Source organism: Oryzias latipes, chromosome 19 (genome assembly GCF_002234675.1).
Source record: "Oryzias latipes chromosome 19, ASM223467v1".
Taxonomy (NCBI): domain Eukaryota; kingdom Metazoa; phylum Chordata; class Actinopteri; order Beloniformes; family Adrianichthyidae; genus Oryzias; species Oryzias latipes.
Window position 1 is genome coordinate 3880112 of NC_019877.2, and position 15582 is coordinate 3895693.

The following is a 15582-nucleotide window of genomic DNA, read 5'->3' on the forward strand; positions in this document are numbered from 1 at the left end:
TGTGAGTGTGTGTGTGTGTGGGGGGGGGGGGGGGCAGGAGAGAAGGAGAACGGCAGGTGGTAGGAGGAGGAGGAGAAGGAGGAGGACTGCAACAGAAGAAGGGAGGGAGGGGTGGGGAGTACAGGGGAGGAGAAGCAATAAGAGGCAAAGTGTTTATTGAGCTATCTATTTATTCTCCTACATCTCCCTCATTATGGACATGGACGGAATCCAATTTCCCCCTTCGAGGAGGAGGAGAAGAGCTGTTGCGTCGGAGCTGCAAGGCCTGATTCCTGACATCTGACTCGACTGAAAACCAAGTTGGATGTGAAGACTGTAACGGCGCACACGGACGCCAGAACGACAGGTAGCTCCTGAGAGAGCGATGGAGAGGCTAGGAGAGGGCCCATAGCCGTGGCTTTGTCCTGTCCCGGCTCACAGAGGTCAACGCCGTCTCATCTGTCAGCCCTCGGAGCCAATGGCACGCTCCGATTACTCTGACAGGATGACATCACCGCTGACATCACCACGCCTAGTGTAGTATTCTGGAGGACGGCCACGATCGATAGATACCTTCCGCCCACAGCATAACACCGTAGCGTGTCTCTAACAGGGTTGTAATAAGAGGCGGCACAAGGGATTTCAAGGGGAAAAAAACAAAAACAGAGCAGGAAAATGTGGATCTGCCTTCATTAGAGGCAAAGCAGGACGTTGGTTGAGACCAGCGCTGAGGAAATGTGAAGTCATTCACTGGAAAAGAAGGAGGACATGTGTCCCGATTCCTTCATATATAATTCTGAAAAGCCAGAGCTTTCCTTCTGTATGAAGGAAAAAAAACACAAAAAGCAAAAAGAAAAAACTGGATGTTGTTCAGAGCGCAGCAGCACAAGCCGGTTTCATATAAATGTGTTGCAATTTGGAGTCCGCTTTCCATGCCAAGACATGACTTATTGATTTCTCACCTATTACACATGCTAACCATGTGCATGCACGTGTAAACAAATGCAACCTCACAAACCTTGCATCTCTCACACGCGAGCACAGACAGTGGCTGAGCGACTTGTGATTTTTACACTTATTAATACCGTCAACAAGGCTTGCAGAGGCAGGATTTATACACAAGATTACATTGGTTTTATAAAAAAAATAAAGAAAAAATAGGAGAAAGAAAGAGGAGAATAATAAAGAGTGGGGGGTTATGCAGGCAGGGAGCAGACAGCCTGGTGTGGAGACACACAGACTCTGATGGAGGAGAGCAGGGATTCATCTGGGATTACTTAACAGCTTAGCCACACACACACACACGCACACACACCAGCGTGCACGTCCCACACGCATACCGGCATAAATAAAAACACTTTCTCTCAAAGGGACGACAGGAAAATAGGAGCGCTTACAGGAGAAGTGTTTTAAAGGGAAGGGTCTAATTAGCAAAGCAAGGCTCTGGAGCCTTCGGGGACACGTGGGTAGGGAGTATGGGTGTGTGTCCTGGCCTGTGTCTGAGGCTTGTTTGTCCGTCTTTGTGTTCACTGCAAACGCACACTTCCCCTGGGGAAATATGCTCCACCGAGAGCGAGAGGAGTCACAGCAAAGTAAGAAACCTGGACAGTGTGTGCGTATAATATTGGGGTTTCATTGTCTCCAGACACCTTTTAGTGACAAGAACATGTGAGCTGATGAGGAACGTTTTTAGTCACAACTGCCTTCACGGATGGGTACGGGTTGTCTGTGGGGGCGAAAAAATGGGCAAACCTGTACAAAATGTCATGGTCGTAGTCTGCTTGGTAAGCCCGTAGTGAGAAAATGTTCACGCACATTTTTTTCTAGGGGCATGCAGTGGGCAACAGGTTGTAGTGAACAGTTAAGGCATTAGTGGCGCGTTAAAGAACGTGTCAATCACGGGTTCTTGAAAACACATTTTAGCATGGTGTTCACACTGGACTGTCGCTACCTGATAATAGCGCATGCACTCACAATTAAAAGGGGCTTGGTGTGAAATGTCAAAACGGTGCAAATGCTATTCTAACGAATCTTGCTCCAGGCTTTTTTTATTTTCAAAGCTCTATCATGTAATTTACATGTCAATGCAAATACAATGTCAATACAATGCAATCTTTAATTTATTCTTCATGATTATTTTTCAAATGAAAGCTTTAAGCTGAGCCCCTGACTGGTCAAAGTTCAACCAGTTTAACTTTCTATGTGCGTTCATTGGACATGGAGCCCAAAAACGGACTTCAAACTTGCATTGTGACATGTGAACACGGGAGTTCTAACTGTGGAATCCCAAAATATTGTAGACTTTTCATTGAAAGTGATCATTCGAACATGCGTTTTCCTAGCTCAGAGTGAACATAGCATTGTACAACTCACAGGGGGGAAGTAACTGAGACACTGTTCATGTGATTGCATGAAGCTGAACTGTTAGAAGTTTGTTAGTCAGACAATCGGAGCATGGTCTGCATTGGCATCCAGCGAGTGCCCTATGGGCACTTACGTTTGTACACATTTGCATGCAGTCGGCAAGGAGTCACATCTCAGCATACAGTGTGGTGTAAGGGCACAGTTTGACAGCATTAACCGTACTTCATAGATGTGTGCAACTTCCATTACCATTATGAATACTTCATGATACATTTACCCCATGTATCACAATGGTACTTTCCATTCTTTTGACTTCCCTTAAGGTGGCTGTACGAGCCTCAAGGGAACTGCTAGACACGCCTGCGCTGTCCCTTAAGACTCAGCCACTCTTCTCTACGAACCTCCACGAGCCCAGACAACCAAAGAATCCGTAGCACTCGTACACGTCTACCCCCTGTATGGGTGTATATGGCGAAGGCTTTAGATGCATCATGTCTGCTTTTATTTTCATTTGAGTATCATTGATGGTTCAAAAGAGGATTAGGAGGAATCCTAAAGGACAGGTCTTGCCTTCATCATATGTGAGAAGTACGATGGTGGAGGAAGTGCATCAGGATATATAGTTAATAGCATTTTTAGGTTAATCATTAGGCTGCATTTAGATGAGATCAACTGACATGAGCCCTGACCATGATACCGCCCGCAAAAGCTTTCATAGCCACCTTTCTTATATGTGACAACTTTTCTTCTGGTCAGTCAGAGCGTGTTTGAAGGCTGAAAAGGTCACAGATAAAACCAATTTAGATTTAAATGGACTGAAACTTACCTTCGGGGCCTTTTCCTTCATTCTCCCTCCTCCTCTGCTGGATCTCCAGCTCAGCTAGCTCCCCAAGTATTTCCATTCCATGGTGAGATGAAGGGCATGGGTTCTGACCAGCGGGAGCTGGTGGGTGCATTGCATCTCTGGTGGCACATAAAGCTGCAGCAATTAGGAGCTCCAAGCTGCGAATGTAAGCTCCCTCAAGCTGGGCAGCTGTATTTGCCACAGGAGAGGAGACTGGTTCAGGAGACTGAGGAGGAGCGGGGGAACTGCATATTAGTTCTACCAACTCTTCCTCTGGAATTTTTCCATTCTCCTCCTCATCCTCAACTACCTCTACATTCTCTTCAGCTTTGCATCCATTCTCCTCCTCTCCAGACTCTACAGGCACAGAAACAAAACACTCAGTTGGGTCAGTCTCCTCTTTCTCGTCCTCCTTTATGTCCTCTTTTTCATGCTCCCCATCATTCTCCTGCTCTTTGGATGGTTGGGGCTCCTCCAGGCTCGCCTTCTGGCCTGAGCAACCCGTAGAGAGATCTACTTTTAGGGTTTCGCCTGCTGGGCAGGCTGGATCTGACACTGGGGATGGAAAAGTGCATGGCGGCAATCCAGAAATCTTGTTCTGAGGCTCAGAGATGAAGCATCCTTTTGTCTCCTTCCTCTCCTCGTCTGTAACTCCAATCTGGGTTTCCGCCACATCGCATTCACGACTGTCTTCTTCTTCTTTCCTCAGCTCTTCTTCCACAGTGAGAGGCTGGATGTGACGCGGGCGTGGGATGGACTTGGACTTGGACTCGGCCTCTGCTGGCTCTGCCACCGCTGAAGACTGTTCAGCTAGCAATGCTTCAGGAGGTAAGGGCCCAGCCTTGTAACCCATGGCGACCAAAGAGTAGGGATAAACAGGTGGCAGATCTGTTGGAGAGAAAAAAGAGCAGAAATCAAACACGATAACTTTTTCATAGGAAATTTAATAGAGAGCACAATTAAGTTTTGTATTTATAATAATTTCTCTCAAGCATGAAAGATGAAGCATAACCCATTTATAGGACTAAAAATAATATATGGCAGCTACAGTTATAGCATTCAATTTATTACTCTTTTTTTTAGAATCTCAGGACTGCACTGTCTTATATCTGCAGAAAGATCTCAGCTGCATTTTAAAAAAAGTTATTATATTAACATTTTGGAAAAATGTAAGAAAATCTGTAAGAAATTTGACATGAAAATTACATATTTGGGGGGAAAATACTGCAAACAATTATCTTTTTTGAAGACCCACTCCAAGGAAAATTGTGTTTTTGGTGTTTTTAATAGGTGCTTCCATCATTTTTGAAAGACATATATAAATAATATTTTGCTTTGTCTGCAGAAACTATGTCCTAGAAAACGACACAGGTTTTTTGAGTTTGCCTAAAAACAGCAATAACATAATTAAAACCACTGGGCACGCTTTGAAAAGAGATGAAAAGATGATCGGAGTGGGATTTTAAATGCAGTTAGCAGATACAGAGATTACCGTAGTATTTTATGTGTATTTCAAATGTACGTGTGTGTACGACCCTTTCCTTGTGTGTAAATGTGAGAGTATGGATCTATGTGTGATATTGATAGTTCCCCAGCTGTTTTCCTTTGGTTGCAGCACTGGCCCTGTCACCTCTCCTCTGTTATTATTGATGATATCCCTCCGCCTTCCCGACAACACGGCCAAATGAATGCGTATCCTTCCGCCTGTGCTTTCCAAGGACCCCTGAAGGATAAGTAGGCCCTGTCTGAAGACGCCACTGACCTTCCCCTTGCGACATGCGTGTGCACACAAAGAGCGCCCATATGCTGACCTTAATGGCCGGTCTGAGTGCTGTCCCTCTTTAGCTTGCACAGACAAAAGTGCACACATACTCTCTCAAGGACACACAGAGTGAGGATCAGGGCCTGCTTCAAACAATTTCTGCAGAATCAAAAGAATACCACGCTTCAAAGGCCTGAGCAGCAGTAGCCTTCATCTCTCCAACCTTTTTTTTTCTCACATCATATCTGTCTATCTGTCTTTCCTGGCTGCTGTCTTTAATTTTTTTTTTATTTCCAGGGACCTGCAAGTACAGTTCTTTAAATTCAGCATAATTTTACATGCGTATTAGCTTCTAAATGCCCCACCTGGCTCCAAGGATTGTGGGTAATCCTTAGGGGGCTGCCCTTCTCCTCTGTCGTTGCCCCCTTCCAGCCTTTTAGACAGGTGAGACGGAGCGGGGCTGAGAGCTGGCGAGCACGGAGCAGCCGCGGCGGGGCTTGGCGTCGGGGTCAGAGGATTTGGTGGGTGGGGGCGTGTGGAAGGGGAGTGGTAGCAGGGGGACTGTCGGCTGCTGGGACACAGTCCAGGAGATGGCGTGGAGGTCTTGAGCGGAGGAGGGGTGTGGGAAAAGGGTTTTGTTGGATGCGATGAGGCCATGGATGCACAGGATGACGGCGTTCTGGAAGCAGAGGATTTATTCTGGGAGCCCTCTAGAGCGACAGTGTTCTCCTCCTGTTTTCTCTTTCAATGGGAAGTAAAAAGAAAAACACGAAATGTTAGGAATATTCTCAAAAACTATTAAATTTAAAACCTTTAATTAAAAAAAGAAGCTACATTAAAACTTTTCCCCCCAAATTTAAGCATTTTATTAACATTCTAGAGTTTTCCTTTTCATTTTTTGTGTTGACCAATCAGCATAGAATGACTTATTTCTCATCAAATTGTCTTGTATGCCTTACATGTGCAAAAGGTAGGCGTTGCATGTGCTCCATGGCTCGCTGTTGCTGCAGGGTGTACAGCTCCTGCTGCCGTAAGAACGAGGAGCTGGAGTAGACTGGGTGGTGTTGCAGGTGAGAGGGAGGACCTCTAGCCCTGTAGACAGGCGCCCAAAGTCCAGACTGCTCCAAAACGTCTAGAGGTATAAAAAGAAAAAGACCAATATTTCCCAAATGTGCAACATTTTTTGGTAACTTTGCATAAAGTCGTTTTTTTTTATTCTGTAGCTATTTACATCCCCGACATGTGTCGTGTGTTCAACAATGTGCCAAACGTGGGTTCTAGAACGCGCATTTAGCCCATGGTGTTCATGCTAGACAAACAGGGAGGGGCTTCTTCTTCTTTTTCTACTGTTTGCTAGCGCATTCCAACCACCATCAGCTGGAAGAGTCTTGGTGCGAAATGTCATATCTCGTGAATTTTGCTCCAGGCTTTTTCTTTCACAGCTTTATTCCGATATATGAAACACTATGTGTCATAGTTATTTATTACTCCTCCATGATCAATATCCACAACGGTTGGCACTTTTTGTGAGTCCCTGATTTGTCAAAGTTCAACCAGTTTACCTTTCGAGGGCGTTCAATGACCACGCGTTTAGCGTAAAGCCTGAAAACATTGGTAAAGCGCAGCTGTCTGAACATGGGAGTTTTGAACGCGGAACCCGAAACGTGCATTTAGTGGCTGTTTGAACGCGTTGCCTGAGGGCAGTGTGAACGTAGCTTGCAAGTGCTCCCGCCTCGTTCTGAGTAGGGTCAGATTCCTGGAGAAAATCCCAGCTTATTAGACCACACAACCACACACAGAAACAGACTCACACTTTTGGAGGGCAATTTGAAGCCAACCTACAAGGTGTGATTTCTGGACTCTGAGATGAAGAGAAGAAAGTCCATGACTGCATGGAGAGAACATCTCCACACAGACCAAAAGCACGATTTTTATCTGATTTAATTAAAAGATCGAACTGCATGGGCTTGCATTAGTCCACAACCCCACACACACACACACACACACACACACACACATCCTCTCCTTGGCTGCCTTGTCGCTGGGAACCTTTGTTCTGTGAGATTAGCCTGAGTGGGCTAATGTTTCCCAGGGGAAGGGTTCAGTGGATGCACTTCCCCTCTCTGCAGGAACTCTCACAGAACGAGTCAAGGGAGGTGGGAGATAATTAAATTTCACAGCCTGTTTGCAAAGCAGTGTTGACACACACACCACTCACACACACACAAACACACACCCTTGTTTCCTTGGCACTTGGTTGAGGCGCACAACCAAACCTTTCACATGTTTTATTTCCCATAACTTAGGGCATGCACATGCTCCGACACATCCTTGGCCACAAGAGAGATGAGATGCCCGTCTAAACGGTTTGCATAATGCCGCACACAATCGAGGGGAGGTGGCTGCTCCCATTAACTGAGCTATAAAACATGATTCCACCGACAGAGGTTCTTAGTTGAGCGTTGATTGGCTAATGATGCTAAAACTCTGGAAGAAAAACTGCAGTAGGTTTCATGGAACCAAAGGGAAGAAATGTGAGTCGGCTATTATTGAAGGAGGAGGAGGCTCTCCATACCAAGGGGATGATGGTTTCCGGGTTCTGCGGGGAGGACGACGAGGGGGGAATTAGGATCTTGCGTAAGTGACCCCAAAACAGGCTGCAGGGAGCTGGGGAGACCTGGCGGAAAGCCTGGGCTCATTCCCACATGACTCAGACCTGGAATCAGGTGAAAACAATTAAAATAAAAAAAGTAAAACATGGAGAGCCTCTTTAGTCTACCTAGGCACTCAACACACCGTATGAATGCCCCATCCAAAGCGACGGACTTCCTGTCCTCTGCATCCAGTGGTGAGCTGGGTGAGCGTGTGCACTTGGGTCTGCCCCTAACTGGCTCGCCCCTCCGGGGACCAGCAGGTGAGAGGTCAGGTCACCATGGCAGCTGCTGGAAGGGTGAATCCTGGAAAACTCCATGCAGTCCTTGTTGTCCCTGTCAAAGCGTCAGGCAAGGTGAACTTTGCCATTATGCTGATCATGCCTCTTACCGTCATCACCGTCATTACGATCATTATTTTCCTTCAAGTCATCTTCATTACCACTACTACCATTATAATCATCAAGAAAGGGAAATGTGTGGGCAGTGGGAACAGCCATCATCTTGTCCTTGGTCTATGAGTTCTCATTATATGTTTTCTTCCCTTAATATGACTACATAATAAGAACCTGATACTTCAGAGAGGTTCGTATTAGTCCCTGTAACATTAATGCACCGCATCTCATCTCAGGAAGAATAAGAGAGGCAGGGAGCAGAAAGAGTGAGGAGCTACAGAAATATCACATCAAAGGGTGAGAGGAGTAAATGGACGAGGGGGTTGAGATAAATGGGAAACAGAGCATCGAAATGGGAGAAAGACGCCAAGAGAATTAAAACAGAGCATCTCGTCAGCGCGGCGAGCACGTGATGGTGTTTGTCATCGTACCTGATGATCACGTCTCTTTCTCTGTCCAGATGGTGCAGACCGATCTGGTCCTCCGTCATTCTTTTCCTCTCCTCCGCCTCCCGACCCAGAGGATAGACCGGCCGCGACACGCCTGAGTTTAAAATGAGACCAACATGCTAAAGATTTCCTGGAAGCCTTTCAACTCTGCAAGGTGTTTTGCAAAGATTTCAAACCTTGTTTTTAGACACACAAGATATTTTAGCAGGCTTGACTTGACTACATTTTTCCAAGCTTTTCTCAAAATTTGAGCATTTGAGAATGTTTTTGTCTCAATAGGAGCTAGCATCTAAACTAAGGAAATTATTATTAAAATAAGTCCAGATCAATTGGCTCCAGACAACAGAAAAACTTGATTTAAGACTCAAAAAAACTAATTGCTGTCATTTCTGGTTCAGGTTTTAAGGATGTTATTTTGAAGTTCAATAAAGCTACTCTGGCATTCATTGTCATTTTCTGGGAGTATAAATCTACATTTTTGTTCTAAAAAAAAAGATTGTATGAATTTTTACTAAGATGGGTCAACTTGTACTAAGTTGGTATTTATATTTTGTTCACATTTTGTCATAAAATGAGTCATTTCCACTCAGGGCCAGAGCTAGAGCATTTTATGTGGGGGGTAGAAGGCTTTAGAAGTCTGGCAAAACTAAATAAAAAAAAATAAAAGGCGTTTATTAATGATTCATTAATCTTTGTCAATAATGAGATTACTATTAAGATTGATATTGGGGGGGCAAAGCTTTATGCTGAAGGGCCAGCTGCCCCCTCTTGCCCACTGCAGCTCCACCCCTGTTCCACGTATTACAGTAGTTTTTTTTGGTCAAATCTATCAAAAATAACTTCAATTATGTACATAAAAGCTGTTAGCTTAGAACTAACAAAAAAATGCGTACTATTGTGATGTATAACATTCTATAAACTTCTTTTTTTATTGTATCTTTTTTTCCGTTTTTGAATGCCAAATGACTTGCTGCATGAACAAATAACTTATAAATCTATTTTAAGGCTACTTCTTTTTGCAGTGTGGTGGTAGAAATCATGTATTTTTTTCTTTTTCTCACAATAAAAATTGAATCTAAAGAAATTGAAAAGACCCTTGCTTCAAGATTATTTTCTATCTTGTATAAAAAATAACCTTATTAAGAAAGTTTTTCAATAGCAAAATAATCTTTTTCTGAAAAAACATGTCTGAGTGACTAGAATTTCTTTTCTCATAAAAAGAATTCTTGATTTTTCTGACCCCATTGGCAACTGTTTTGCGTATTTATAGAAAATCTGTAAATGGGGTAAGAATTTTACTTCTTTCTAAGGGGCCTTGTTTTTTAGTGGAATTTATCGTGAATTTGATGTGTTTAGTTTGTGAGTACTTAACCATAACTTTCAGATCTTTTCACCAAAGATCAGAGTAAATCACACGGAGAAAAAGGTGGAAAGATGTTTGACCTTTCACGCTCGGCAGGACCCTGCCCTGCCTGCTGTGTCCCAACGTGCTGTCTGGAGACCGATGGGGAGGCCTGGCCACTGCAACCGCGATGCCCACGGGTGGCTGCCGAACCTCTCCTTCACCTGCATCCCCCGTCTCCTTTGCACTCCTGTCGCCTTTCTCTCCTTCATTTACGGAGCCTCGGCGGGGAGGGAGAGGCTGTTTGGGAGGGTCTTGCAGGAAAGTGTTACTTTTGGCTCCTTTCTCGCCTTTCTCTGATCTATCTCCTCCTTTGCTGAGGTAGCCCAAACCTCCGAAGGGGCTCCTCTGTGGTAGAAGCTGTGGCTGCTGGGAACTGTAGTTCATGAGGTTCTTCATGGCACTTCCCTCACCATCAGTGTTGTGTGATGAGGAACAGGACAGCAGTGGAGGCACTTGCGATTGAGCTCCTTTACTAAGTGATGCATTGTGACTGCCTTTTCTCTGGTCCTCCTGGTGGCTCCCCCGAGCTCCCCATGGAGGTGCTGTGTGACTCCCCTCTCTGCTCCTCTCCTCCACACTTACTGCTTGGCTGCTGTGCTGCTGGTGCTTTATTCTTGCAACTTTTTGTCCTTCCCTTTGAGGTGCCGACCTGTGCCCTACCTGCCCGTCGTGACCCGACAGAGAGCAATCCCTGAGGGGCGGGGTCTCTGCCTCCAAGCCGTTCCTGGATGTTTCCTGCTCAGGTACAGGAGGTGTGTCCTGGGTTGTGTCTACGGGACCTGAGGGACGACCAATCTCCTCCGCAACTTCTACGTCCCTGAAGGGCGGAGATGTTTGAAGGCTGCAGGACCGCAATTCGGGTTGGGAGCTCAGGTTAGAGCAGGGCCTGTGAGGGGGGTTCGTCTGGGGGCTCCAGTCGGGGGGTTTGTCTGCTTTGCCGTATCCCATCTGCTGTTGGTGGTGCTGAGATTTGTCTTTCTTCTGACAAGTGCTAAGGCGGCTGTGGTGATGAGAGGAACTTTCATAAGTCCCCTCCTCTGACCTATCGTCCGCCTTTCTCCCAACTCCTTCTGCTCCGCGACAGTCAGGGGCCGCCACGTCCCGCTGTGGCCCTATTGAAGGCACATAAGTTGGGCCGACACCCTTTGCCTCCCTGCTGCATGGGTCTTTAGAGGGGCCAAGTGTCAGATGGGTTGGAGAGCAGTAAAAATCAGGATGTGGATGGTGGTGTGCGTGATGGAGCCAACCTCCAGTTAGCGGGGAGCCCATGTGCATGGCGTGAGGAGGAGGAGGAGGCGCAGGGGGTGGTGGCATGGAGTAAGACGAGTGAGGAGTCGGTGGGGCCAAAATCGACGTCGTTGCCGCCGCTCCTCGCCTCATACATTCAGAGGAGGACGTTGAAGATTCACTGAGCCTCATTTCGCCATTAATGGGTCCATCTTTTGATCCCCGTCTGCTGCCTCCAGATGGAGGCCTGGCCACCCCACCACCAGCGCAGCTGCTTAGTACTGCCCCCTTCCCTCCACAGCTTGTCTCTGTCACTGAACTGCTGGACAGTTTGCAGGCACTCATATGTTTCACTCCCTGACCGCCCATGTCACAGTCCCTGTAATCCTTGTGCCGCTCCAGAGAGTGTCTGTGCTCCTCATCCCGCCCCTGGAGGGCGAGGTGCGGAAGGAGAGCATGGTGGGGGTACGCCTGCTGGTGATACCCAGACGGAGTAGAACTGGAGTTATTCTGGTGATGATGAAGCTGTTTGTCTTTGCTCTCTTGGTGACGCTCCTTGCTGCTCGATCTCTCCTTTTCTTTTGACAAAACCACTTTATCACCGACATCCTTGGCGCTCCTTCCTCCTCCCCCACAACCGTCGGCTTCCCGGCTGCAAGAGCCAAGCGGGTGGCTTGGTGCCGTCCTGGACAGAGGAGGAAGGCTGTGATTGGCGGAGAGCAGAGGGGGCTGGGGGGGAAGGCCTCTCAGATAGAAGTGATCTAGAAGAAAAGGAGAAATGGTAAGTGGCGTGTACTTATTTAGCGCTATACTCTCTCCTTAGAAGGCGCTTCGCAGTCATTCGCCCATTCCCACTGGAAACTATTTCATGCAGCAAAGATTTCGAACCTGGCGTTGGATGTTCATGATAATTTACCAGGTTTGTAGTTGTGTGAACTTTTCTTTGCTCTACAATTTTTCAAAATAAGCACCATTGAGAAGACCTAGGATCTAGAAATTTGGAAATTATTATTGAAATACTCTTGACAGTATAAAAACCTGATTTAAGACTCAAAAAACTGTAATTGCACTAATTCATTTGTAAGGGGGGTTATTTTAAAGTTAAGTAAAGTTAAATTGACATTAATTTCATTATTTTTAAACAAGAAAATTAGATGTATGTTCTGATAAGTCGTTGTTTTAGATTTTATGAGGAATTAAAAAGATGGTCCAACTTGTACTAAGATCATATTCTCATTTTGTTCACATTTTATTCTAAAATGATTTCCACTTGTTACACTAGTTTTTTGTCACTATAATAAAAAGGAACTACAATTAGGTACATCAGGCATGTCCAAAGTCTGGCCCATGGGCCAAATGTGGCCCACTTTCAAATTTTCATCGGCCAGAGGCTCCCATCATGATATCAATAAAATTAATAAGATTTACCAGATTTTTATATCCTATTTTAAGATTTCTAGTTAAGACGAACCAACTTGCTGCACAGACAGATATTTTTACTACTTTCTGGTGATTTTGTTCTTAAAGTTTAATGTTCTTTTCTACGGAGCCGCTTAAGATACAGAACTTTAAGAAATTGCTCTGTACTTTAGGCTGCATCTTTTTGCACACTGATGGCAGAACCTATAACCACCACGAGCAATGTGGGGTTCAGTGTCTTGCCCAAGGACACTTCGATGCATGAGCGGGCAGGGCGGGAACTGAACCTGCAATCTCTGTTGGATTAATCCACCAAAACAAACTAAAAGAACTAAGAAGTTTCCAAAACAAAAATGCTCAGCTCTGGTAAATTAATGCTATAAAAACATACCTTTTTGAGTTTCGTAGAAGCGGTGCTGTCCATAGAGACTGTTGCTATGGTGATCCAGGGGACTTATAGGGAGAAAAGGAGAAGCAAGACTTCCTGAATAGCTGGGGTACCCTGTAAGTGGGAGGAGAGTAAGACAGAATTGATGTTTCTTCCCAGCGTTGATGTTCAGCAGCCCCAAACAGCAGTTTATCTGTACGATCCATCACAGAACGGCCTCATTTTGGGAAAACTTTTTTTTTTTTAAAAGACGACGACCGGCTACTTTTTTACTTTTGCCATATATGCACTTTTACACAAACATGCCAGCATGGTTGACACTATTTAAAGTGGTGACAAAAACCACAGCCACCATCGAGCATTCTCAATGTGTAACTCTTTTACTGAACCCATTTCTCCTCAAACCCAAGACAAATAGCACGAAGGATCACAGCCCCCACCCGCCATCACGCCAACACACACACACACACACAAGCACATGCTGACTCTTCCCAGGAGGTCACTTGGAGGTAAATGGTCGTTTCGCTCTGTTCCATGTCTTCAAGGACGATGAACTGCATCCTGGGATGGAGGAGGTCTTTTGCAAATGGTGTTGACGGGGTGAGCCCACATGCGCACCAACTTGTCTACTATAGCACACAAACACCCCGCATTATGAAGTACACAAAAAAATAAATAAAAGAAGTCTTGGACTGTGTGTGAAACTGTGTTTTCCAGCAGTTGGTTTCATGCCCCACAGAGTGTCCTTGCCGGCCTGTTAATTGGCAGCCGTTAAAAGTTTAACGGTGGTGGCCAAAGTAAACAGCACTCCATAAAAACTCATCCTACGCATTCCACAGTCACACTGCAAAACCACCAACACCCCCTCACTGCTCCCTCAGAGTTGTGTGTGTGCAGGGACAACTCTGCTCCTGCTGGAATATAAATGCAGGAGTGTGTACACTGCACTTACTGTGTGTGTGTGTGTCTGTGTGTGTGTGATTATTCTGACTGTTTAACAACCAGTGAATCTAAATGGTGACAATTAGCCAAAAGGCTCTATCAGGCATCTAAGGCCAGTCCCCCATGTAATGTTGAGAGAGAAAAGGAGGGAGGTGGATGGAGACGCTTAGTAACTGAATGAATGGGGTGACAGCAAAAGAAGAAGGGGAAAAAAAAAAGACACTAGAAGAGCAAGGCTGTCAGAATGAAAAGCCTCCGTCTTCTGGAAAGAGGAGAGGGGAGATGTGTGTGTGTGTTTCAGAGGGGAATGAAAGATAAAGGAGTAAAGGGAAGTGGAGGGCTTTGAGATGGTGGAGATGAGAGGGCAGGGGAACGGGAAGTAAGTAGATGGGGGAGAGGCACATGAGCGGGGCACAAAGAGAAATAAAGGACAGGTGTGGAAGAAATGGTAAGTGACTGCGTCGGTGTGCGCGACAAGGAAAGAGGAAAGTCGTTTTTTTGTGTGAGGTAATATGTGCGAGAATATGGCTGTTTGTGCGTATCAGCCAGGTTTCTTGTCTCCGTGCACGCTGGCTACGCTCCACTCTCTGGACCGTGGCCAGCTGGCAGACCGCCCGCCGGAGCTCCCTGGCTTGAATTCTTTAAAAACAATCATTTGTAGTATGTGAGCCCGTGCGAGTACACGCAAGTGTGTGCACGCACGTGTATGTGTTCAAACATCAAAGCCAAGCCACACAGATGTCAAATCTGTCTGATAGACACACACTTTCCCTACACACTCACACATTTTTGCTCCCTTTTCAGTCCTGCACTGCAAACTACTTGATCCTTGCAAAGATTTTAAACTTTTTTAGACATTCAGGATATTTGACCAGTTTTTAAGTGTTAAGTTCTGAAAAAAAATTATTTATAAAAAAAACAAATCCCCCTTCAAAAACCTTTTAAAAAGGGCTGCTTCAAAATACAATAAATTGTTGCCTAATTCCAAGAACGACTTAGAAAGTAGTAATTAAGACAAATATTTCTGGTGTGGAATATTCGGATATGAACTACAAACATATCTATATGCTATGTTGCAGATATGTTTAGATGAAGTACCTTTTTAAACTTTTTTAATTGTATACACAGAACATTGAAAATCTGCTGTTGAAGGTTATAAGGTTATAAGGTATTACTTTTTTACACCTAAATTGGTTTAGCAAAAAATTTAAAAGGTTGCAGCGAAACAAGTTTTCTTCTTTGTGTTTCCTTTCATTTCCCCTGTATTGGAACTTGGAACAAAATCTTTTGTTTTTGTTGATTTTTGGAAATTAAAAAAATAAAGAAGGATTAATTTTCACTTATAACTCTATGTTTTGTCACTGTAATCAAAATGAACAACATTTAGGTTCTTAGAACTCAAAAAATACAAACTATTTGCTAAGAAGTAGCAAATAAATACTTAGTGTTGGGCTGTATATCATAAAATTTGAAGTAGTTCTATCTAGTAGTTAGATTCTTAGCTTTTTCTCCCAATTTACTACATTTTAACATCAACATTCTTTCCTCGTGATTTTATTTTTAATATTAGTGTCCTTTGCCTAGTTTAGACTACTTGTTTTTTCAGTGATGCTGCCAAATGACGGCAGATACCTTTGAGGTCATTTTATTTGTCAGAGTCGTGTCCTAAAAATGAGCTGCGCCTTCCAAAATTAAAGCCAGAGGCAGGACTTGAGCCTCAATGCAGGAGAGCATCACTGCAAAAAGAGGTACTCAAT

At 44.8% G+C, this 15582-nt stretch overlaps 1 protein-coding gene across 2 annotated transcripts in view; it reads right to left on the bottom strand.

The window, feature by feature from the left end:
* bahcc1 (BAH domain and coiled-coil containing 1) overlaps positions 1 to 15582 on the bottom strand; it is a 62828-nt gene that overhangs the window by 16213 nt on the left and 31033 nt on the right. For both annotated transcript variants that reach the window (XM_023949737.1, XM_023949736.1), the window contains exons 4-11: positions 12887 to 12997; positions 9888 to 11837; positions 8427 to 8538; positions 7746 to 7936; positions 7525 to 7665; positions 5909 to 6081; positions 5315 to 5690; positions 3170 to 4075 (exon numbers count right to left, since the gene is read on the bottom strand). In XM_023949737.1, the coding sequence (XP_023805505.1) occupies positions 3170 to 4075; positions 5315 to 5690; positions 5909 to 6081; positions 7525 to 7665; positions 7746 to 7936; positions 8427 to 8538; positions 9888 to 11837; positions 12887 to 12997 (3960 nt within the window). The remainder of the gene's footprint in view (positions 1 to 3169; positions 4076 to 5314; positions 5691 to 5908; positions 6082 to 7524; positions 7666 to 7745; positions 7937 to 8426; positions 8539 to 9887; positions 11838 to 12886; positions 12998 to 15582) is intronic.